The sequence below is a fragment of the Momordica charantia genome, assembly GCF_013281855.1.
Source record: "Momordica charantia cultivar OHB3-1 chromosome 1 unlocalized genomic scaffold, Mcharantia_2.0 BLBB01000001.1, whole genome shotgun sequence".
NCBI classification, from domain to species: Eukaryota; Viridiplantae; Streptophyta; class Magnoliopsida; order Cucurbitales; family Cucurbitaceae; genus Momordica; species Momordica charantia.
Window position 1 is genome coordinate 18218392 of NW_028275157.1, and position 25755 is coordinate 18244146.

A 25755-nucleotide genomic window follows, 5' to 3' on the forward strand; every position below is an offset into this window, starting at 1 on the left:
ATATGTAACATTTTTCTACGTTTTTTTATATATCAGCTTAAACTTTTAGGTTAATTTATCATTTAATTATGTTTAAATGATACGTATTAGAGCACCCATGTATTGTATTTTCGACCCATTTAATATTAATTTCTATAGTGATTTAGTCATATTTAAGATGATGTTAATATGGTGTTAAAGTATAAAGTCATGTGTTTGTACTTTTATATTGTCATTGTTTGTCTATTTAATATTGATTTTCAATTAAATTTAAATCGTCTATATAAAATACCTAACATTTTAAGTATGAAAATGGGAGATAGGGAGTTAGATAATTAATTATAGGAACATATATAGAATATATTAACCCATCTTGTTTGTATTAAAAAATGATTCTCTCCATTCTTGTCTCTTTCCCTATTTGAAATAAGATCAAAGTGGTTCCTCCTATTCCCCATCATAAAATTTCAACACTCCCATCACAGTGTCTCATATAATTTTTGACATCCACGTCACAATCATCCTTTAAAAATAATGCTTACTGGATTATTTATTAGATTTACCTCTTTCAATATATATATATATATATATATATATATATATATATATATATTAAAACGATCAATTTGGTATAAATATACTAATAGGAGTATAAATAAATTTTTTAAAAGGTAAAATGATAATTTGTAATATTTTGATTCCATTATTATATGATTGTGAAAGCGAACTCAACACAATATACATATATCTCAAATTAAGAAGTTCTGAGTTCGTTTCTCCACCCCACATGTTATATTAAATAAAAAGTCCATTAAATGATTTATACGGTCTAATGTATATCAATTTTCTATTGTTTAAATTTTGAATAAATTTACCAACGAAGTATTGCTTAATTCACAAAAGCCAATAAGTTGGAAAGTTTATAGGTAAATCCTTCGATCTCCAAATCTACCACTGAAAAATACACAAGATCTATTATTTTTTTTTCTTTTTCTTTTTGGGTTGGGCAATTTATTAATTTATTAACAAAAGGTAATTAGAATTCAGGACATGAAAAACGAAAAGTTAGAGAAGAGATGACACGATGGTGAGGCAGTAAATATTAAATAATTGGTGGGTGAATGCTGATGGCAAAATGAAAAATAAAACTTTCCATATTTAATTTATGCTTTCCCAACATCCTCCAACACCATCTTTTTAATAATAATAAATATTGGTGTAAGATATTAAAAAAAAATTATTTTTGTTAGTACAACAAACTTGAATTCAAACTCATAACCTCTTCTTTATAGTCAAATACTAATTATTGTTTAATTAAATTCATGTTGCTAAAAAAATAAAATAAAATTGAAGTATAAACTCATAATAAGAATTATTATTATTGTTATTGAAGTGACTTATACCATTGTGATTTTTAAAAATAATTATAAAAAATATTTTGAAAAATAAATAGTTGTTTGAAAACTGACCAGTTGTAATTGTTAAAAATAATTATTCAACTATCATGGGTCCATAACTTTTTTTTTTCCTTGAGAAAATATCAATTATTTAAAAAGATACATTAATATTATAGATTTATAGAGAAAAATAAAATAGAGAATTAAATATATTGCAAAAGTTTCGAAACCCGAAACTATGAAAATAGGCGCTTGCCTAGAGATCCTCTTAGGTTTCTCTCCGCCCAATCAATCACCGTTCCGTTTCCACTCCCCAAACAGGCGGTTTATTATTATTATTATTATTATTTTGACTTATTCCTACAGTAGAAATTGAAGGTTCTAATTTACTTATACCTAAACTTAAACTTATATACCTGTGACCCATACATACACATACACATATATATCTTTTTCATTTTTCTTGAAAAAGACCATCGAGTCTCCTCTAAAATAATCATCTATTCATCTAAATCTTATGTCAATAGTTTGTTCTTATTTAGGCCAACTTCTCTTCTTCGAATACATACTACATGTCTGATAAATCTCGATCACAAATCGCACTATCTCTCGAATCAACTTCATTTCTCTATATATCTCTTTTAGGGAGCAAAAATCTTTTTATAGTATCTCCTCTCCAATCTAATTGCTTAAGTACAAGAGATGATATGAGAATTTTCACAAAATTGATTTGATGCATGAATATTAGATATATATAAACACAATCTGTTTTCATTATTAGAAAACCATCTATTTTAAGGACATAATGTACCTTTTCTATTTTTTCGTTTGAAATGTATCTCTATTTTTACCTAGTTATTATATTTGCAAGCGAGTCTCTCTTTTGTCTTCCTACCGTACTTATTGTGCCCTGTGCCCTAGCTAGATCGATGAAAGATTTAAAATCTTGTAAGAAAGAAGTTGAGAAAAAGAATTGAAAATGAAATGAAATCAAGTGTCCAGTGTCCAGCGTGGTTATAGTTTGGAGTGGTGGACAATTTGGAATGATATAGAGGTTCCCTCAATTCTTTGTTTTAAGATGAACAACATGTTGGTACAAAAAGGGTCCCTCCCTTTCATTTTGTCTCCGATATTTAAATTTGAAGGTTGTCCTCTTTTTTGCGTTTGGAACTTTCTTCTGTTGCTTTTAACCTGATATGAATTATGAAGTACTATATTAATTAATTTCCTTTGCAAAAAATAATCAAATAAAAAATCCATGTATTTTTCATTTTTATTTCTGAAATATACCCATATTTTATAAAATTTATCATATATGGTCCATTTACTATATATATTTTTAAATGTTGTAATTCGAAAAAAAATAATACAAATTTGATTAGGAATGTTTTTCTTTTCTGTATTGTTTTTAAATTAAAAAATAAAATACAAAATTGTATGGTAGTATAATTTACTTACACTACTTGCGTAAGTGAAAATAATGAAATTTTTAAGGCCACGAAATGTATATTAGTATAATTCAGCCTAATTCTATAATTATTTATTTATTTATTTTTATTACGATTCTATATTTATTTCATTATATGTATTTTTGTAAACATTTTCCAAACTAAGGCTAGATATTAACGATTTCATACACTGTCCGAAGACAATTTCGATCGGTTAGGTTAGGTGCTTTACAGCCCAATGGGCTACTGCCACATGCATTTTAGGCCCAATTTTCACTTAAGATATCATTTGGTTTCCATTTTCATATAGGTCAGATTTTTTTTTTCTTTTTTAATTTTAAAATCATCTCTCAGGCGTCGTTATAAAGATTTAAGATTTGAATCTCGATGAGCTGGATTAAAGAAAAAAAAAGTAACAGCAATTTCTTTTTACCTTCTTTAAATAAATAAAATTAGTTTCAATTAATTTAAAAGTCAATACTATGGTCACAAAAATTTATGTATTTATCATTTAACAAAAGAAAAACTACACACTAAAAAAAGTGAAAGAGAAATGACTCAATAGGCATTTTTATCATTCAAAACTATTATGGGGTAATTCCCACATGGCATGTGGCCTCTCTTGATTGGACACGTGTGCTTGGGCTCCAGTTTGGACACCCCAAAGTAGAGGTTGAGGAAGCTTGGCTATTGACACCTGTAAGTAGGAAACACGTTGACATTCGATTGGCTTGTCATGATACCTTTCTTTGGGCGGCTGGTGTGGAGGTGTGGGTACTCCTCACCTATAAAAGACACAGTCTCACCATTTTCAAAGATACGCAAATCATTGCAATCCAATATTAGGAATCATTACAATCTAATTTAGTTAGACACATTTATATAACTTTCACTAAGTACTTGTTTAAGCATTTGGCTGGACTTCGCACCAGAGATAGTATTTGTTAGTAGGTGTGTCTAAAGAAGAACACTAACGTGCATATGCAACTTGTTCGAAAATGTGCATAAACCAAACCGATAAGTATGTGGTAAATTTAAGCATGTGAAAATATAAACGTGAGAGTAACATCATCATAATTCATAAAGAAGGCATGCCAAATTGAGGTATGATTTTAAAAAACGTGCATGAGATGAAGATGGGCGAGTGAAATTAAATTAAAAAAAAATGAAAAAAAGATGTGGTTGGTCCACTCAGAACAACATATCAAAAATAAATTAAAAATATATTGCTTCCAATCTCATTCTTTTTAGAGGTTCCTTGAGAACTCAAAAACTTCATGCAATAAGCTAAAGCGACTTCTGGTCTGTAATTAGTTCTTCTGTCTATTCATCATTCCCATTTGCCCACCTCTTAATCTACCCAGGTTTAAAGATTCTACCTTTAATTTACACCAACAATACAATAATTAAGCACTTCAATTCCCAACCGATAAAGTAAATAATCATTCCCTCAATTTATTTCGGTTGGATTACGATGTGGTGATTGTAAATTGCAATTGCAATCCCCCCTCTCTCTCTCAACTCTAATTTTCTCCCTGTTTGCTCAAAAGCAACACTTCTTTATAATCCAACCCAACATTTTTGTGAGACCAGTTCGTGGAAAAATCTTGCTTCTTCTTCTCCAATCTCCAAAAAAGGGAAAAAAAAGAAAATGAAACCCAATCCCAATAACACGAGGCTGATTCTCCTCCATCCGTACATCCAAAAACAGGGCACCTCCTCCAAGATTTGGCTTCTGGCCTTCCTCTCCTTCTTCACCCTCACCTTCCTCCTGGTGCTCGTGTACTACACTCGCGCCTCCACTCCCATGACGGCCTCCTCCACCGCCGCCGCCGTGGTGTCGTCCGCCCCCTCTGTGCTACCGACCACCGTGATCAACACCCTGCTCTACTACGCCTCAAAATCGAACGACTCGTTCCACATGAGTCACTCCGAGTTGAAGACCATCTCGGACGTGGTGAGGAAATGCTCGACGCCGTGCAATTTCCTGATCTTCGGGCTGACCCAGGAGAGCCTTCTGTGGAAGGCGCTGAACCACAATGGGCGGACGGTGTTCATCGACGAGAACCGCTACTACGCGGCGTTCATCGAAGAGAAGCACCCAGAGATCGACGCGTACGACGTGCAGTACACGACGAAGATAAGCGAGTTGGGGGAGCTGATTGGGACGGTCAAAGAGCAGATACGGAACGAGTGCCGCCCCGTCCAGAATCTGCTGTTCTCGGAGTGCAGGCTGGGGCTCAACGACCTCCCCAACCACGTGTACGAAGTGGATTGGGACGTGATTCTGGTGGACGGCCCACGCGGGGACTGGCCCGACGCCCCCGGCCGGATGTCGGCCATCTACACGGCCGGGGTTCTGGCGAGGAGCAAGAAGGGCGGCAACCCCAAAACCCACGTTTTTGTGCACGATTTCTACGGGGAGGTGCAGAGGGTGTGCAGCGAGGAGTTTCTGTGCACTCAAAATTTGGTGGAGGCCACCGATACGCTTGCCCACTACGTTCTCGAGAGGATGGATCCCAACTGCTTCCAGTTTTGTCACAATACGACGTCGTTCACCTCCTAGTTACCGTTTCTCTCTCTTTCCAAATAAGACGGCGTCGTTCCTCGTCCCCAGTGTCAGTGAAATTCGTTGTTTTGTTTTGTTTTGTTTTCTTATAGTTGGATAATATAATGGTGCGAATTGCGAAAGAGAGGTAAATGAATGATGTGGGTATTTATGATCAGTTTTTTCTTTCTTTTTTGGTTTGAATTGGGGTTGGATGTTGGTTGAAGGCTGAAGCATTGGACCTGTAAAAAATAATTCTTTTTCTTCAAATGCAAAGAGGAAGTTCATTTCCTTTAAAAGGTTTCCTTCGCGTATGAGTAAACAAGCTTTCAGTTTTCTACCTCTAATTACCTACAAAACATAAAATTTCGTTTTAAATGAATGTTTGTTAACCGGAACAATTTAAAGCCTTGGCTTCTAAACTTGTTTATCATATGAGAATTCATTAATTGTTCTTACCACTTAAGTTGTTATATGACACGACCTGTCCTAAACACTTACTAGCCCTAGAACGAGTCGTGTCGACCACAGACCTCGACTAACTACGAAGTCAGTTGTCAACTTCTTTCTTTCCTTTGACCTGAACTTTGACTAACAACTCCGATGGATGCACAATGAAATATTAATCTTAACCAAACAATCATTCTTACATCCATTCGATACATTCTTTTCCTATCAACAGAATGCACATAAAATTTCTTACAAACCAACTAAATTACATACAAAGGGATATGCAACTCTTGAACAACTCGGGGTGGCAGAAGCTGAACTAAATTCTTCTTGAAACTCAGAAACTCAGATACTCAGGTTCAGCCTGGGGGAAAACAAAACATAAACAGTGAGCTGAGAAGCTCAGTGAGTGGTAAATTAATAAGAAAATATTGTCGTCAACTCCCTTTCATAAACAACTGAAAATTCAGCTCTTAAAACAAACATTATAAAACTGAAGTAATAATCATTCTCATTAAAATTCCATAAAATTCGAGTAAAACTAGAGCAACGTTATACATTTCATAAAACTCAGTAAACTTCTCAAAATCAAACTTGTAACAACAATTTCTTTACAGGCAAACCGAAAAGACAGCGCTCCCAAGTCCAGGATTCGGACCAGGGTTCGGAATCCGGATTTGGCCCTTATCGCCCCGGCATTCCCTGCAACCTAGTTATGCGAACTTCTCAACATGCTCTAAAACACATTCTAAAATATATAAAACATTCTTCTTCAAACATAAAACAGATAGATAAAACTCAACACCACACATGTATCCACATTCTATTCTGGTCTACTGGCGTAGAGTAATCTCAATACACACAGCAGAATAATTATGGTCTATTAGCATAGAGTAATCTCAATACGCATAGCAGAATAATTCTCTCAACACGTGGAGTAAAATGGTCCCAAAGACCTTCTATTTCTGGGTATACTATAGAAACACATTCATATAGGGATACAATAACATGGTGGTTTGAAAATTCCTTTCTCGATCTCATAAATTGTTCTAAAATTCTTCTTTCTTTCTTTCTATGAACTTTTCTTTCTTTCTCAAATCATTTCTAAAATCTTTCTTTCTATGAACATTTCATGAAATTCTAAAATTATTTTTTGAAATCTCTTTCTAAATATCTTTCATAAGCTTAAACCACTTTTTAAACTCATAAAACATTTCTAAATTTTCATAAACATTTCTAAATTCTCGAACAAACACATTTTCTTTCATTCTTAGTAGAAATGCTAAATCATACATAATATATAATTTCTTAGAAATTCTATATCAGTAGGTATCTAAAACCATTTAATAAAATAACCACTCACAAATTCCAATAATAATATTCAAAACATTTAATAAATTAACCCTCACAAATCCTTCAAACTCGGTCGTCCTTCGTTCCAATTTCTGCTTCACCTGAAATATCGATTCAATACCAAATGAATTCATGCCTTAATCCAATTTAACTTCAACATATTTTTGTTTCCAATTGAAATTACATTATCTTCCAAATTAATCCACATAAATCCAATTTTATAATTCATTCTCCCTCTTCATTAACAACCCACCATTTTTTTTTCTCATACCATTACTAGTGGCTCCACCAAAACCCATTGAATTTATCTTCGTTTCACCTTCTCACGTGATTTCCCCACTCTTTTACCGATTCATTCTTACTTTTCTTAATTCATTTTTATCCCAAAATCCCTTTCTCTCTCCTCTGTTCAACAACCCATCTTCTCTCTTCTCTCTTCTCCTACCAAACCCACGGCCTTTTCTTCTTTCTTTTTCTTCCTTCTTTTTCTTCTTCTGCAACTTCTTCCTTCTCTTATCAATTACCCTTCTCTGTTTTCCTTTTTCTTTTCATGAACTTCTCTCTAAATTCCTACTCTTCCAACTTTCCAAAATTCCATAAACTCAACCTTCATTTTCCTTCCTCTTCTTCACAAATTTTCCTCAAATTCCACCATTAAAGATACCCATAATAACATTTACGTTTTCTGTAAAACGATTATTAAGGTCAGAAATTCTAATTTTCTTCTAAGCAATTCTTGAAGACAACCACAAAAATCCACAGATGCACAGAATTTCTAAAGAAGAAAACCCCCAAAATTTCACCTTAAAAAGTCCTATAACCCATGATTTCTCCTACTTAGTTTTAAAAAAAACTTACCAAACTATGAATCTATAACTCCGTACCACTGCTTTTAAAACAAATTTCTTCAAACTCTTCTTCTCCACTTCTTTCTCTTCTTCACCATCGTTCTCTCTCCCTCCTTTTTCCTTCTCCATTTTCGTTTCACCCCTCTCTGTTCTTTCTTTTTTTTCCCTTCTTTCTTCTTTTCTTTTCTTTTCTTTCCTTTTCTGTTTCTCTCTTTTTTTTTTAAAACACGTCACACACAACTTTCCTAAGGCAACACCACACACACGCGTGTCACCTTTAAAATTCAAACCAAATTCTTTTTTTTTTTCTCTTTTCTTTTAAGTTAAAAGACCAATATACCCTTTAACTTCAATCTTTAATATTTCCCCAAATTTCTCTCTTTTTTTTTTTACAAAAAGAATAAACAGTCCTTACATTATAAGCTTTCACAAACCATAAGGATTTAATTGAAGAAAAACTAAAATTTAAGGGGCAAAATTATGCTCTTTCAATATTAGGGGGTGAACATTAAAAAATATATTAACAAAATTCTTCAAGGAAGTTCGACCGATGAAGAAATTTGTGATTAAATAAGACAGAATTAACTTTGGTATTTATAGGTGGCTTGCGGTTAGATTTATTTTCAACCACATAATGATGAGTGGCGAGTCGAGGAGTAGTTTATACTTAATTTGGTTGGCCTATCTTTGCTCTTCAAAGATACGTTGACCACAAAGGTAATGATAATGTTTTTGCATGTATTAGTCTTTCCAATTTTGTTGAATATTTTATAGTTTGTTGGAAGAATTACTAATTTAGAATTTATTTAGTATAATTTTCAAAGTAGTTTTATATCACTAAAAAAATTTTTTTTTTTAAGTTACGATGTCCAGTAATAAGTAAAAAAATATTTTAAAAAAATAGATTGCTTTAAATTTTATTTGAGAAAAAATATATTTGAAAGGTGATTACCTAAAAAAGTTATTTCAAAGTGTGATATTTTTAGGTATCCCGGATTTTCGGGGAGAGTTAGTTACACATAAAAAATAAAAGAAAAGTGATTGATGAATTAAAATATATACCAACCTCACTCTTATTTGGTTGAATTTGGATGTGTAGTTGCTAAATTTATAGATCTTTTTTATTTGATTTTTTGGCAATGTTCAAATATTTTTATGATTGGACATGAGAATTAATATTTTGTTAGTTGTCCATTTGCGTTGAGTTTGAAGGTTGAATCTCCTCCCACCACTCTGAAAAAATGTTGGACAATATTTTAAGATTAAGTTGTATAGGGTAAGGGTAAAAATGTTATTTTACAAATATGATGATAACATGTTTGGTGAGAGAGAATTTTAAATTGACTATTAATCCCCTCCTAGAAATTGAAATTAAATCAGTGATCTTTTCTCCTTGAAATTGAAATTGGAGATATTACTTGAGATATTTCATTTTGAAATTGAAATTGAACTTAAAAGATCTTTCCATAACTAAAATTAAACCCAGAGATCTTTTCATAACTGAAATTGAAACTCGAGAGACGAGAAATTTTTCCATCTTAAAATTGAATTGAGCCTAGAAATCTTTCCATTTTGAAATTGAAATGAACTCATAGAATTTTCATCTTACTTAACTGAGATAATAATAAAAAAAACCCCTTCTAAATACATAAATATTAAATATAGCAAGATATATAATGACTTTTTGGAACTGCACTTGACGTTGGTCTTAATAAGTTGGTCACTGCTGCATGATCCAGAGTTTTTGGAAAAATATTACGTGAGACGATTTTTTCTATCTGTAAGTCGTATTTTGTCCTCCTAACACTTATCACTTAAACATAATAGAGTATAATAAAAGTCTAAAAATAATAACAAACCAATAAATTGGAATGCTCAAAACATGAACATTTTAGATTCCTGCAAAACAAACTTGACCAAAGTTGTTGTCTATGAAATTGTTTGATGTAGGAGAATCTTTTGTACAAAATTTTATTAAGTGAAATTAAAATTTATCTTAAAAAAAAAGTGAAATTAAAATTTAAAACTATTATTATTTATTTAAAAAACCCCATAAGTATTTCCTTCGCTTTCAATTTAGATAACAAAACAGAACATATTCCATTAGAAACCAAAAGGTAATTACGCAATGAACAAGCAAAAAATAATTGTTTGTTTGACTCTTCATGCCTATGGCTTAAACCTCGATTCATAATTTACATTCATTTGGTGGAAATTCAAAACCAAATCCAAAGGAATTTTTGAAAAATGTTGGCGATTTCTACCGATGCAAACAAAGTGGTAACAAGAATTTCTTAACCCAATTCTTAAAAGTTACAAAGAAACTATCAGAATTGGATGCCAACATAATTTAAATCTTAAAATAGGAACATAGGATACCTTAATATCATCAAATCCAATGCTTACCATTTACCAAATAGACAATAAAGATTCCCCACAAAATATACACACCACTTAAAACAATAAAAGTTGAAAATAATAATTAGGAACCCACTCCATTGAATAAAAACAGCAAATTTTCGTCAACGTAGCTAATAGTGTATTGATAGATAAATTTGTTGAGAGACTTGAAGCTTATCTACCAATATATATTTATTCAAAATTTTAGATTGGACAATTTATATATTTTTTTAGAAAAAAATAACAAAATCTCACGATCATCAAATAGGAAAAAGTTTCCTGGTTATAATTGAAGAGAGGACCAAAGTGAGAGAGAGGAGAAAAATCATTTGACTACATGTAAACAATGGAATGTATTCAAAAGAAAAAGAAAATGATAAGATAGAGGTGGAATTGTATGTTGGGAGTCCACCCCCTATCATTTAGATTCAAATCACACTAGCTTTGCCACCAATTTACTCAATCATATATACACTCTCAAATTATCGTTGGTTTGGAACGAAAGACAAATAAATTCAATCATTTTAAATAGAGGCGAAATTTAACAGCTCACGTAGACGTAGACATAGCTCATTTTCTTTTGAAATCTTTGAACTCATGAACTTAACACATTTTATTCTCTCTGGTTACTTAATTGTGATGAATTGATGGTGATTTGAAATGAAGGTAGAGAAATTGGATTTTATGATCGCTGGAGAAGTTTGAACTGAATGATGGGAGTGTGGAAGGAAAAATAAAACGGGGGACCAAAATTCAGAGGAAAGTTGACGTTGAGACGAAGGCAAGGCAAAGCTGTAATAAACAAACCCATCCAAATGGCCCCCACATTTTCTAATACTTATCAATTCTCTCACCCACCCATTTTGACTTTTGCCCACCATTTCTTCCACGCCAACCAAACCATGTCTCTCCAGCTCCCCAGTTTTAATGGAATGATATTTAAGAAAAATAAAAATAAAATCTTCTTTTTTAAATAATGGGTTATACTTATAATCTTACATTTTCAAATAATGTTTTGAGAAAACTGTCGGGAACTTTTGTACGATAAAAGGATATAAAGTTCTTTAGTTAATTAACGACAGCTCATCATCTTTTTAGATTTAACTCTACTTCTGTAACAAAAGGAAATCAAAATAATAATTCGGTTTGTATTCTGGTTAAATAGATGTGCATTAATTTATAATTGGAATAAAGGGGAAACCATGGGTCAAAATCTTAAAGCGCTCTCAGAATTTAATTTAAATTTGTGTGGAGAGTAAAAAGAGAGGGTCCCATGTAATATGGTTTTTAGTCAACGAAGGACGACATCACATCCAGGTCCACTTGTTTCAACTTCTTTGACCCATCCACTTTTATTTCTTCTCTCTCCACTTTATTTTTTTACCTACAATAATATAACCTGCCATCCCACATCTTACAAATATTATCTACTCACATACAACTTAACTTAATTAATTACATGTCACGTTTACTAATGTTAATCATCCATAATTTTTTATCTAATTCCATTTCCTACACAATAAATTTGTGAATATATAGAAATGAATTAACAAAAAAAAAAGAAAGGGTTAAGTAGGAATTAGTCGGCGTGGAAAAGGAAAAAGGAAAACAAAAAATCAAAATGAAGAAAAAGGAAAAAGGCGTCCAACTAATACCAAATCCACAATCCTTTCCTTGCTTTTTCTTTAAATAAAATATTAATAATAGACAAATTCACATCGTTCAAGAAAAGAGGGAGAGAAAATCCATTAAATATATTTGATAAATAACGTGGAAAAAAACTGACCCTCCGATCTCCTTCGAGATGACGATAGCCTAGGAGGACTCTAGGATGAGATTAGCGGTTTCGGGCGCAGACAGAGTGTGATTGTGTTCTCCTTCGTAGGTCACCACTAGCATCGCCGGATCGTCTACGGCCCGTTCTACGTGTTTCCGGGCTGGGCACCCTCTCACGCTGCTACACTTGTAATAACCTCTGTTTCGAACCGAGTTATTGTTGTGTCACCCACTCAGCGAGTCGAAGGAGTTTGAAAAAGTCAACAAAATGCAAAAATGTACCTCGGATGTGGAGACCCTTTAATCGGCTTTTGACCATATTTTCTCCACGAATAATCGTCCGGTGGGATGTCCGCCATTTTCAAGCTTATCGCCGGAACTCTAACCACCCTCTTCAACCTCAGTTTTCTGCCCATCCAAATTTCCGATTTTATTTTAATTAATCAAAATTCTATAAATCAAATGAATGAGAGAAAGAGAAGGGGACCTTTTCTTCGAACAGTGGCATCGGCCGGCGGAAGAGCCACCGCACTTGCCGGATCCCAAGTTATCGGAGCTGCACTTCCTCTTGAGCGAAGAAGTAGAGAGGGGGGGTTTTCCGGCGGAGGAGACCTGGGAGAGGTTAGTGATCTGGAAGGCGGAGGAGGAGGAGGAGGGCTGAAGCTTGGTGTCGGCTTCGGCGTCGGCGGTCAACGAGGAGATGAAGGAGCCACGGGGCGATGAATAGGAGAAATTAAGAGTGGTAGTGAAAGGGTCGTCCTTGTTATCGACATCGGCGGCGGCGCGGGGGTGGTGGGGCGGGATCTGCTGGATCGGGGTCACGTAGCGGACTTGAGGGAGAGGCGCTCTTCTGAAGCGTGCGTGACCGAGGCGATTGCGGGCGAGAAGAGAGATGACTTTCTTGAACTTGGAGACGGCGGCATCGGCGGCGGCGCGGCAGTCGTTGTCGATGTGGGTGGGGATATCGAGGGTAGAATTGGAGTTGGAATTGGGTAAGGAGGAGTTGTGTTGGTGGGCGTTGGAGAGCAGGCGGATGAGCTTCTCGACGCTTTCGAGGCCGGAGGCGGCTTCTTGGACTGCGTGGGCTTCCATTTTCCGGGCAGTGGAAGTGGAAGTGGAGACACAGTAGTGGGGCTGGGGTTGAGGCTGCGGCTGCGTGTTCATGAGCTGGACGGCCATATCTACAAACCCATCAAAGACTTGGGATCGTGAGAGAGAAAAAAAAAAGAACGGGAGAAAGAGAAAAAGGAGGGAAGCTGGTGTGTGTGTAAAAGTAAACAAATTAGAATTAGAGCAGACTCAGAGTAACGTTGGATTGATAAAGGAAGAGAGAGACACAGAAATGGGGGGCCGGGGGTGTCTCTGGTCAAAATGGTTTATCAAATTCGGCCATTAAACTCTAATACACCTCTGTTTCCACTCACCTCTCACGCTACGGCCTACGGGACTTTGTTCTCGAATCCTAACATTTTTCATTTTTCCTAAAAGATAAATTTATACATCCCTTAATTTCACTTATTTCAAATCCTAGCCTAATAATTTCATCCATTCAAACTCTAAACTTGATTTAGTCACTTGTTATTTTATATCTTCTATTAAGAAAGATGGAAAAGAAAACCTTAACCGAATATATGATGATTATAATTCTCTACATTGCTAGAGCAAGAGCACAAACTCTCCTACTATTAAGACAACAATAACAACTCATTTATCATATCCTCTTAAATGATAGCAATTCGCATTCGTACAAAATAGAATGCGAACCATACCAAACACCATAAGATACATCAACAAGAATGTAGAGAAGATGAGGTTAAGAAGAGTAACAAGACTGCTGATCAATAACATTAGGACGAAGACAACAAATTCAATCCAATTATATACTAAAAGACCTTATTACTCTTCAAATGAGGGTTCCGTAGTGCCGAATTAGGATTAAAATCGAGTTATGTCCTACAATTGTCAGCATAAAGATTTTGGAAGCTGCTGTCACAACTTCGCCTAGTTCCATTTTTGAACTACTCAAGAGTTATACCAACTTAACTGTATTTCACTGGTAAGATTAATTTTTTAAATTGTTTCTATACTTTTCTGAATGTTCCTCTAAATATTTTCAATATTTCATTTAAACAAACAAAGCAGTCAACATGCATATGGTCGTTTTCCCTTTTATATATATATATATATATAATGTAAAATATAAATGAAGCCACGTAAATAAGATGGTCATTTTCTTCAAATTAGAGGGACAGTTTTGTCATTTTGTTTACTTAGCTCACTCCCCATTGAACACGTGACATGCATCGTCGGCTGTTGACTAATAGACAAGATTTGAATCGGATTGACTATGAATAGAGTCGAGACGTAGAAAATATTTATCTTAATATTTAGATGATTAAGTAAATTACTTATCCTCACCCCATTTCGTCCTTATGTTTCTCAAAAAATTAAAAAATTAATTTTATCGATAAACTGTAATCCCAAATTATTTAATTAATTCATTCCCCATTACGATGGGATAGGAACAAAAAATTCCAACAAAGTCGAAGACCATAATTGATATCACATCACTCTTGTTGTCAATACTCTAAATTATTTTTTCAACTTTCATACAAATCTAAGACTAAGAGTATGAATTTAATAGCTAATGTTTTTGTTTTTATTTATGGAAAATAAAACTTCAGTAACACCATTTTCTTTTTCGTCAAAGAAAATTTTGATCAAAATACAAGCATGTTTATTTAAAATAGCAACTAATACTATTGTTCGTTTTATAGATTTGGTAATGATTTGATAAATCGTGTCAATGCCGAAAGTTAAATATCGGATCTAAGCTCAAAAGTTGTCAAAATCACGATTTAACTAGACATTAAAAGAAACCATATTTACAATTTACGAAATAAAATATTTTAAAAATATTAACTAAGATTTAAAGATGTGTAATGGTGAAAAAGAAAAGTGACAAAATTATTGATGAACGTGCAGAAAAATAAATTGAAAGAAAAAAGAAAAAGAAAAAAATAGACTCGGAATCCGATGCTGGATGTCGAGAAGCTTGACCTGCAGTTTAAGTGGGGGCCACAAAAGTTAATCTGGTCTAGAATCTAGATGGGAAAGAACAGAAGGACAAAAGATAGTGATTAGGTCAAAGATGTGATTGCAGCCGTTTGATCTTTGACCACTTTTAAATGTGGCCACGAGTGATCACTCGATCCCACCCCCCTCTCAAATACAGCACCCTCCAGTTGACTTTTGTGTTTCCCTACTCCATAATAATCCATTTTCTACTATTTTTAATTTTGTTATTCCGGACAAATCAATATATATTTTGCCTTTTTTTTAATTCAATAATTTCGGGTGAATATTTAAACCTTCACCCCTAAAAAATAACGAGGTTCTCAGAGCACAGAACAGCTCATTAAAATATTATAATTTTATTATTTACAAAAAAACAAAACTGCATTAAAAATAAATAAGACCATTAAAAATTACAATTTAACTCAATTAAAGGTTTGAGAGAAAACGCAGTCTCCAACAGAAGAATAACGAGAGGAGTGGACATTCCCTCTCCATTTTTTACTCTAACTCTTTGTATAAACTAAGTCTTCACATAGATTGAGAGAAAAAGTTGCAAAAATGTCTAAACTCTATTTTCTAATATTATAATTTTATTTTAAGATAATGTGTTGGACTTTAGATTGATATTTACCTTCAAATACAATATATAACTAAAATTGAGATCGTTAGACTTTATTTCTGTAACTACTACGAGCATGTCTTTCTTGAACATAATCACCCAAACGATACATCTCTTATATTTAGTTGATAGACATATTAAAATATATTTTATCAAATTTTCATTCGTAAAATTAATTAGTTTTTAAACTTGGCAATCGGACATGGTCTTGAAAAGATACCCAATAAATTTCAATTAAAAAAAAAAACAAATAGAAACAAACCCAACAAATTTAAATGACTGATGAGATGTTTTGTTATTTGATTTTAGAGTAAGTATAATATACAATGAGATCTATGTAAATGGGGTTTTAAATAATTTGCTCACTTCTGTTACTAAAAGAAATTGTATAAAATCTGTTCAATCAATAAAATAAATATAGTAAATGTAGAACATTAAAGTAAATCGAGACAAATTTAGAATAGGGAGCTACAAAAGTTGTGTGGACCATCTGGTAGTGGATGTAACATCAAGTGGAAAAATGTTGACAAAACATTAAATTCACTCTCAAGAATTGTTCATTTCATTTACAATAGTTTCTTCTTCTTCTTCTTCTTCTTCTTCTTTCTTTTTCCTCTCTCTCTCTCATATAAAATATAGCTAAGGACCTAAAGATGGCGGGCTGGGGGCAAAATTAGGAAATTATGAGGACAAAAATTAACTAAAAATTTAACATGTCTATTAGTTATCTTCAAGATATAAAATAAATGGGAAATTTTGGTAAGCTATTATAATAAAATGCGGAAACAAAGGAGAGATTCTTTATGAACTTGAATATCATAAATATAAAAATAAATTGAAATATTATATGTTATTTTAGTAATATTAGGATTTATCTCATAATATTATGCTAGTGGGTTGGGTACTTATCTAGTTATGTTATTTGACTAAAACAATATATAAATATCTAGTTTTTTTTTATTATTAGTTAAAAAAATTTATGATTAAGAATCTTCACTACTAAAAAAAGTTTGGTTTATAAATAAATGATTTACTTAACACACCAGGGAAAATTGAATAGTATTAATATTTATTGGAAAAATATAAATTTTAATCATGAACAATTTATTGCAGATCCCACAAATTTTTTCTTAAAAAAAATTCCTTTTAAGAATAATTAATTAAAATAAAATAAGTATTGTTATGTCAAGTAAAGGGCGCTCCGCTCCGTGTGATTTGAATCGAAGACAATATTTCTTGAGCTCCAAACTATCCTTGGGACCATAATTTATAACCCTATTAGTAGTAATAGCAATTTGTAATTTATTTTGATATTTTGAAATCCTACATGCATTGATAACAATATTGTTAGAAAAGTATAACCCATGAATTTTAATACAATCTTTTTCTAATATTGTAAGTAAAAAATGCCCCACATCCGTTAATTTTGTTAATAAAAAATTGTCATTATATTTAATCTTAATATAATTCCAATAGTTTTTTTCTAGTACAAATATTATTCTAATAGTTAAATATAATAGTTATGAATGGACTATTTTGTTTTATTCATAAAAAAAGTTTCTATATTTGAAAATATTTAATTGTTTCATCTTTTCAAATATTAGTTTCTTAATATTGATAATTCAATTTTAAATTTAGATGTGCGGTAAGAATTTTCTTTAACGTTTATATGAACATTTAGTAAAACTTTACCATTTATATTTTTTATTACAATTAATATTTAAGTTGAGATACTAACGCTAATTTAGATATTTGAATTATAAGGAAATCGTTATTTGGAAAAATTCTCTATTTTCTGCAAATTGTGTAAATGGTTTTTATTGATGAGAATAACTTTTTTTTTTTAATAAAAATCTAGCCCTCTATTAACATGTAATATATATCAATTGTAGATGTCTACAGCTCATTTAAGGTTGAAATTCAAATCTTCCCACCCCATATTTATTGTACTAAAAAAAACGTCATTTTTTTTTTTGAGTATAACATGTCAAGGAATGAATTCGAACTCGTAACCTTTTGTTTGAAGGTATATGCCAATTACCGCTAAGCTATGCTCGCTTTGACAGGGTAGTTTTGATTCTAAACTTTATTCGTATTTTTAATTTGATTGCTATAATTTAAAATCTTCTATTTCGCTTCTATTCTTTACGTGATTATTGAATACACGTTAACATAGCTTTTCTCAATTTTGATGCAAGTGATGTATAATAAAATATTCAAACCATTAGCTTTTACACTAGAATAATAAACACAATAACATCAACTTTTAATTAAAAAAAACCTATTTTATAGGCCCCAAAAAGTGGGTTGGGTCGACCTAATAGTCCCACATCAATTTCATAGCCCGAAGTTCTGAGGCTTGGCCCGCTTTCGGGCCTATCTATCCGCCCCAACAATTCTTTTTAGAGGTATACTCTCTCTCTTATATTCTCTTTCTGTTTTAGTTTTGATTTAAGTATTTTAATCAATTGAACTATATTCTATGTTTAATTCACAAAATTGTGAATTATTTTATTTTCATCGGCAATAAATTCTCATAATACAAGCCTCTTATATATACATAACTCTCGCTTGATAATTACTTAACAGAAAATAATTGAATTAAACTTTGGCAACTCATTCAATTGTTTCGAAACTGGATAAAAACAAACTTATGTCATATGTAATATGCCCTTTTACTGCATTAGCTAGTTAAGTAATTTTTGCTGTAAAAATAAGGTTTACTGCTGACAAAAGAACGGAGCATTAGACCGATTTGGGTGAAAATAGATTCTACAGTATAATTTCAATCATTTTTATGAATTGGACATGAATTTATTTGGTAATTCAAAATATAATATAAGAAGCTATAATATCCTTGAATTGTTTTTTTAGTTCAACATCATTTGGGAGTGAAAATTCGAAATTCTAATTGATGATGAAAAAAATGTCACTCCATTTGATTAGAAAATAATGATGGTTTGAACTAAATTTAATTCTCCTTTTGTTATTTTGTTTTTATTATTATAGGGAGAGGGGTAAAAGGTAATGAATGAATGCATAATAAATCGCATGGATTTTGGTTGCCTCACTTCAAAGGAAACAAAAAGGCAATTGAATTGATGTAATGGTTTTACCAAAACCCGTTTGTTTTATTTTGGCCACTTTTTTAATATTGGTGGGTTTGTGGTTTCGGATCTCTCGCATTGATCACAATTGCCAAAGTCTCATACCTTTTAAGAAATTGCTTCAAATATAAGAAAAATGATTTGTGAATTGATTGCTTCTAATTTTTCCTAAATTACCATTTTGGTTGGCTTCTAGATATCACAATTCTTGTGCTTTTGTACTACATTCTCCATCGCTGTTCATTTCAATACTACTATTTATTCATTCGTACTCTCAAATTTCAATATAAAAAATCAACTCTAGTATCATTTTTCTAAAATTTTGTTAATTTTTTACTAGACATATATTTTGCAATTCATAAATATACATGAGAATACTTATTTTTATACGGTTGTTCAGAAGGTAAAAATTATTACAATTATTAAAATTTAAAAGTAAATATTACAATACTTTTTTAAATTTAAGGTAACTATTAAAATATGTATTTAAGTTTAAAGTAGGAGTTAATGAAATAAAAGGCTTAAAATAAAAATTATACCCTTTTTTTTTTTTGTGTTTGTTACGTTCTTTGTATTATCAACCGGTAATAAAGTGTTCATTGTGTTTATTAAACAAATCTCGAAAGCTTCTTCAACTAATTTAATTTATTATTATTATTATTATTATTTTAATGAATCAAGCTAAGAAACACCTAACATTAGTCACGAGAGTGAAATGAGACAACAAGTAACGAGAGTAAAGCAAGTTTAAAACATTTAAAGAAACAACCGCGATTAATTTTTACGATTTTCATGGTTTGAGTGAGTAATCATTTCGGGTGAAATTTGCCGAAGCTCGTAAGTAGCAAGAACTAGAACTACAAATTCAATTCTTACTCCAAAGTCCAAATCTTGGTTGGAAGGTAAGAAGGGAATTTTTAATTCCGAGAGCGAGAGCGAGAGCGGTGGGTATCAACTCAAGAAAAGAGGTCTCAACCTGTCAACCACTGGTTGGAAAGCTATGCGTTGAATTCTACTGTTCTAATCCGGCTTCAACAACCAACTACGGCCATGGTTGCTTTTGCTTGAGCAAGCTCTTTGTCTATGTTTAATTTCTTCACATTTTCTAACATATTTCCTATTGCTGTCCCTTTCAGGCATTTCGTCGAGCATCTGGGGCCCCTTCATATTGGCCTAATATCGCCTTCTTCACCGCGGGTGTAGACTCAGACAGAGACATTATTGAAAGCTTTTCATTCTTCAACTCAAAGTAATTCACCCCTAATCAGTAATCAACCCCCTTAAGCCTTAAGCTGCCTTCCTCCAACCCACCACCATTCCAATTCTCCAACCTCTCTTCCTCTCCCATGTCTCTTGCTATCTTTACAAGCCAAATCGAATCTGAACTTTAAAGCAACTTCAGAAATAGCCCCTTTTCGCGATTTGTCCAGTTCTTCGGACCCAACCCCATCTTCCTTCTGCTGGAGCCGAGGGGGGTTAGTGGGGCAGGCGCAGAATGAAGCTTTCTGCATTGCAGCAGACCTATGCTGCCCGCCGGGCCAATAGCTTCAGGGGATCGCCGTTGGATTCATCGGCGGATAGTCCAATCAAGTCGCCGGCGGGTATTTTCTGGCTGATTCTCCATGGACTTTGTTGCCTCATCAGTCTTGTGCTTGGATTTCGCTTCTCTCGTCTCGTCTTTTTCCTTTTCGTTTCTACTTCCACGACCACTAACATCTATTTGACTCCTTTTCGATCCGCCGCTGACCTGAACATTCACTCTACTTCGCTTCCAAATCCGACTGTAAATCTTGAAATTCCTGTGAATAAGACGACGCCTACGACCATTGCCAGTTCGAGTAGCCGCGTGGTCGTGGGGAGGCACGGGATCCGAATCCGGCCGTGGCCGCATCCAGACCCTACTGAAGTCATGAAGGCTCACCAAATAATTGAGACGGTTCAGAGGGAGCAGAGGCGTCAATTCGGAGTCAAGAATCCTCGAAAGATAATTGCTGTAACGCCAACTTATGTGCGCACTTTCCAGGCGCTCCACATGACTGGTGTTATGCACTCGTTGATGTTGGCCCCTTACGAGATTGTCTGGATCGCGGTGGAGGCCGGTGGAGTCACCAACGATACTGCTTCAATTCTTGCCAAGTCTGGGCTGCAGACTATCCACGTTGGTTTCAATCAGCGGATGCCAACTTCTTGGGAGGGTAGGCATCGAATGGAGGCTCAGATGAGGCTTCATGCCTTGAGGTTATTTTTCCATACCTGCCTTTTTCGATTGCTTGCTTGTTTTTAGAAGAATTAAGAAGTTAGTTAGACGCTCCTGTTTCTTTCGAAACAAAGCTGAGTTCTCGAGTACGATTTTACTGTATATGATTTAGTTAGTAAGCTATTAATGGTGGGGCAAATAAAGTAAAAAGATCAGAGATTGTGCATACTTTTTTATCTCTAATTCCCCATTTTTCTCTTAATATTACTGAGCATTTTAGGTTAGTTTTAGAATACGAATTTGATTATGTAGGTATGAAATGATGCAGAATTGTGAGCAAAAGGATGCTGGATGGAACTGTGATATTTGTGGATGACAGTAATATGCATAGTATGGAGTTTTTTGACGAGCTCCAGAATGTAAAGTGGTTTGGTGCTCTTTCTGTTGGAATCATTGTTCAGTCTGATAAACAAGATGAGTCCCCACAGGAGGTGGAGAGCCCACCAATCCCTGCTCAGGGTCCTGCTTGCAATTCTTCCAATAAGTTGGTTGGTTGGCACACCTTCAATGCACTTCCATATGCTGGAAAGAGTGCTAAATTCATTGGTGACAAGACATCAGTTCTTCCGAGGAAGCTTGAGTGGTCTGGGTTTGTGTTGAATTCCAAGTTGCTATGGAAAGATGCAGAAGATAAGCCAGAATGGGTCAATGAGTTTGATACATTGAATGTTGGTGATGATGATTTAGAGAGTCCACTGTTTCTTTTGAAGGATACATCAATGGTTGAGCCGCTCGGAAGTTGTGGCCGCCAAGTTTTACTCTGGTGGCTCAGAGTTGAAGCTCGTTTCGATAGCAAATTTCCTCACGGGTTAGTACCTTTTCTTCTCGTCTTTATTTGATGCTCTCCTCCCTATTACTTACATGGAATTCATCTACCTGTGTTAGATATATGCCTAAACAACAGACAACGTGAATTGAAATTTAAAACTTTTGAAACATCTAAAAATGGCTTGATCTCGTGTCACTCACTCGGGAGATGCAATTACCAAACAGGCATCTCTGCTAACCATGCATGTTGAGATTGTCAGTGCGTGATCCTTTACCTTAATGTGTTATATAGCCCTAAGGATGCCTTGATCACCTCTCCAAGTCATGTTTCGACATCTCAAGTGGTTTTGAGATCTTCACTGGTCATGATGCACTTCGTTTTTTTTTCTGCAACTTCTCTATAGATTTAATGTTTTATCTATGCTGTCTCTCTAGTTTTAGTTTCTGCATGATATCTTTTTTGCTATGGAAGTTACAATTGTCTGGTGCGTACGAATACCTGTTACGAATGGCTAATTTACTTGAACATTTGAAGATCCTTAGAAAGGCAACTATTTGAATGTCGGAGCCTATAGATTTTGGTGTTAGTTTTAGGGGGTTTGATCTGTGCTTTTAGTCTGATGTGATTATTAATGATATTATATGCTGCTGCATATGGTGGTCATACAAATTCTTCTGTGCAAAACTGTAAATTGATCACTCCATTTAACCTGTAAATTGTATCACATCATTGCAATTAATTTTTGTGTTGCATCAATGACATTCAAAGACTCTGAGGACATTCAAATAGATCAGTTTTGGAGAGCTTGATCCATTGAAGTCTAAAATGATATTATCATAATCAGTTTTTTTTGGGGGGGGGGGGGGGGGGGGGGGGTTACCTTCCAATGTCATAATCATTTTTGGAGCATTTTTCATTATACCGTTTATTTAACAGAATATACGATTCTTATGTTTCATAGTACTATAATCTGTTTATTTAACCGATATACAATTTTTAGATGTTCATATCATTATAATAGTTTCTAACAGAATACAAGATTATTATGTTACTTTGTTCACAACCAGAAGATTTATTTTAGATTTTCATGTTATGTTATAAACTTTTAAAATGTACCATTTTTCCATTGACTTTATTTCAACGTTCCTCTAAGAAATATCACAACTATCCTAGTTTCTAAGATATCAAAACCTACACCTCGTGTTCCCATCAAACTTTCGACATTTGACAATGTGTGCGAGATGGCCCTAGTGTTGGAAGGAACTAGGAACACAATCTTATAGATTTCTAATCATTCTATTGAATAAGAGGTTATTATACTCTTTCGAATATATCATGGTTTAAGCTCGTACAAGAGTTGGCCCATCGTGTTACACTCTTTAATTATCATTGTAAACGTTGTGAAGAGTGGAAGAATCGCTAGCTCTCACCTAGAAATTCTTTTTGCCTAGTAATTGTTCTCTCTATTTTGAGTTTTGACCACCATTTCGAACACCTATTGAACAAAAACCAACGCTACTCTCTTAACCTGTTATTTTTTCCAAGACCTGTTGCTTAATTATGACGGTCAAAATGGTCTTTCCCATTTTCTCTTTCGCCATTTATATTTCTATTGCTATAGCATTCTAGATGTTTCGCGGGACCTTTTTTTTTTCTTTTCACTTCTGTTATTCACTTTTACTTGAGAATTTGACCTCTAGGATCCAAGATCTGACGAAGTATTCCCAAAATATTATTTCTATTCCATCCCAGTTAGGCAGTCACGGTTCGGTGCCACTGCAACAAGATCAATTTACAATATATCCCATTTTTGTGAGTTAATTGGAGCTTTTAGTAATATAATTAGATGTTCCCTACATAATTTTTTTTTCTTCCTGGAAAATTTCCTTACAAAATTGTAGTACAAGAATCCTCTTCTTTCTAGGAGATTCCAGAGGTAATGTGGATTCAGGGAACTTCAGTGTTGTTTCTATCTTGAACAGTTGATGACGAAGGACATCATTCCGCAAACTAATTGAACACTCTCTAATCTCTAGGAATCTAGGGTCATTCATGGGAATTTGAGGTCCGGCTGCAATACAGTTTCCACTTGTCTCTTCTGTGACTCGAGGCTCGTCAGATATTTGGACTTGCTTCTAAGTTTCCAACATTTTAATAACTTAGATAACAACCCTACTGCTTAAATGACCTATGGATAATTCCTTTACTCTGTCATCTTGCCACAAAAAGGTGTCAGCCATAAAATGATCATCTTGTTTGTATTCGCTCCGACTATGAAATGCCGTGATCCCTTACTGTTCAGCGGCATAATCCTCTTTAATCTACCTTGTTATATCTCTATTTTCTCTATAATTTGTAAGAGATATACAACTTCACTATAATTTAGCTCGTAAAAAGGGCTCAATACATTTTCATGTATGGAAGGATCAGGGTAATATCTGGCTAACTTTTTTATTCTGGCACCCCCTTTTTATTTTTTGTTTCTAATCTTTTCCCGTTCCTTTTTTGTGTTTGCATTTGCATACATGTCTGTGATATCTTCTTCACATAGTTTGTTTTACTTGGATTCTAAAGTTAATAGTTGGTGTTTGACCCCCTCGTTCATCCTCGAGCTTGAATGTTGGGTTTTATATTCACTTCATGCTTTCATTTTTATTTCATATAGGTGGTTAATTGACCCTCCTTTGGAGATTACTGTACCTGCAAAACGAACACCATGGCCGGATGTTCCTCCCGAACTCCCTACGGATGAAAAAGCTCTGATGGGCATCCATGAGGAAACAGCTAAGCTTCCTGCAAAGACTCATTCATCCAGATCCCGGAGAAGTTCCCGAAGCAAGAGAAAGCGACACGAACCAAAAGTGGTTGATACTCAAAGCTCAGTGAGACATTCTGAGAACTGAAAATATATTAACCCATGGCATCCATGAACTTTCTGCCGTTAAAGCTTTAGATGATAAGGAAATTCAGGGAAGACATGATTTTTGAAGCAGATAAAAAGGCTCATGGTTTTAATGGGAATGTGAAGACAAGCAGGGCTATGCCCATGTATACAAAGAATTCAGTTTTGATTTCAGACTCAGTTACATTTTTTTTTCTTTTAAAATCTTTATATTTTTTTTCTTTATGGGGTGATTGATGCTCTAATGTGATGAGAAGGGAATTTGTACCTGCTACTGCAGAAAGCTTGTATTCAATATCTTTCAAAGTTTTATACACGATGCTCTGATTAGGAGTTGTGAGTTCTTCTGCTTAATCATAAACAAAGGATGAAAAGTTGCTGAGAATCTTTTCATTTCCAATTGACCATGTAATCAAACTCTGAATTGTATTTTTGGAGAATCATGCGAATCACATAGGCACGTGATTCCACATATTGAATATGGAACCAAAAAACTGAATAAAACAAGATGACAAGAATGATATCATAAATAAGAAGTCATTCTCTATTGTTTAATAAATTTAAGCAAAATCAGAGCGTTCCCTACTAATAAACATGGCCTAACAATCTTGCTTGCTTCTTAATGATTACTATGGCTTGCAAACTTCTTGAATGCCATGAGGACTTGCAACAAAATTTGGGTTATTTATTCATGGAACTTAAATTTAGAAAAGCTGAATGACAGAGGATGGCACATGATATTCCAATTGGGGTATGAGAAAAAGATTTAGAAAGATAAAGGAATGAATGAATATTGATAATATTAAAGAGGAGAGAGAATGAAT

The 25755-nt window shown here is 33.7% G+C and overlaps 3 protein-coding genes and 1 long non-coding RNA gene across 5 annotated transcripts; 2 read left to right on the plus strand and 2 right to left on the minus strand.

Annotated features, from left to right (window-relative positions):
* The first annotated feature begins 4221 nt into the window (after positions 1-4221).
* IRX15-L (IRREGULAR XYLEM protein (DUF579)) lies at positions 4222-5671 on the plus strand. The gene has a single exon (XM_022276878.2). It carries the CDS (start codon positions 4476-4478, stop codon positions 5388-5390), a length of 915 nt encoding a protein of 304 aa, XP_022132570.1. The 5' UTR covers positions 4222-4475; the 3' UTR covers positions 5391-5671.
* A 309-nt stretch (positions 5672-5980) lies between these two features.
* Positions 5981-8272, minus strand: LOC111005779 (uncharacterized). The gene is made up of 3 exons (XR_015789325.1): positions 8034-8272; positions 7232-7276; positions 5981-6186 (listed from the first exon to the last, which is right to left on the minus strand). It is a non-coding gene; the product is annotated as an uncharacterized LOC111005779 (long non-coding RNA).
* A 3800-nt stretch (positions 8273-12072) lies between these two features.
* LOC111005337 (putative WRKY transcription factor 15) lies at positions 12073-13567 on the minus strand. The gene is made up of 3 exons (XM_022276804.2): positions 12687-13567; positions 12482-12607; positions 12073-12398 (listed from the first exon to the last, which is right to left on the minus strand). Exons 1-3 carry the CDS (start codon positions 13376-13378, stop codon positions 12239-12241), a joined length of 978 nt encoding a protein of 325 aa, XP_022132496.1. The 5' UTR covers positions 13379-13567; the 3' UTR covers positions 12073-12238.
* Positions 13568-19930: 6363 nt separating this feature from the next.
* On the plus strand, positions 19931-25274 carry IRX14-L (Nucleotide-diphospho-sugar transferases superfamily protein). Of its 2 annotated transcripts, XM_022277281.2 has the most exons (4): positions 19931-20056; positions 20140-21241; positions 21529-22068; positions 24695-25274. In XM_022277281.2, exons 2-4 carry the CDS (start codon positions 20499-20501, stop codon positions 24930-24932), a joined length of 1521 nt encoding a protein of 506 aa, XP_022132973.2. In that variant the 5' UTR covers positions 19931-20056; positions 20140-20498; the 3' UTR covers positions 24933-25274. The 2 variants fall into 2 exon arrangements, with proteins under 2 accessions (XP_022132973.2, XP_022132975.2); XM_022277283.2 differs by lacking the exon at positions 19931-20056 and having other exon boundaries at positions 20137-21241.
* Positions 25275-25755: the final 481 nt, after the last annotated feature.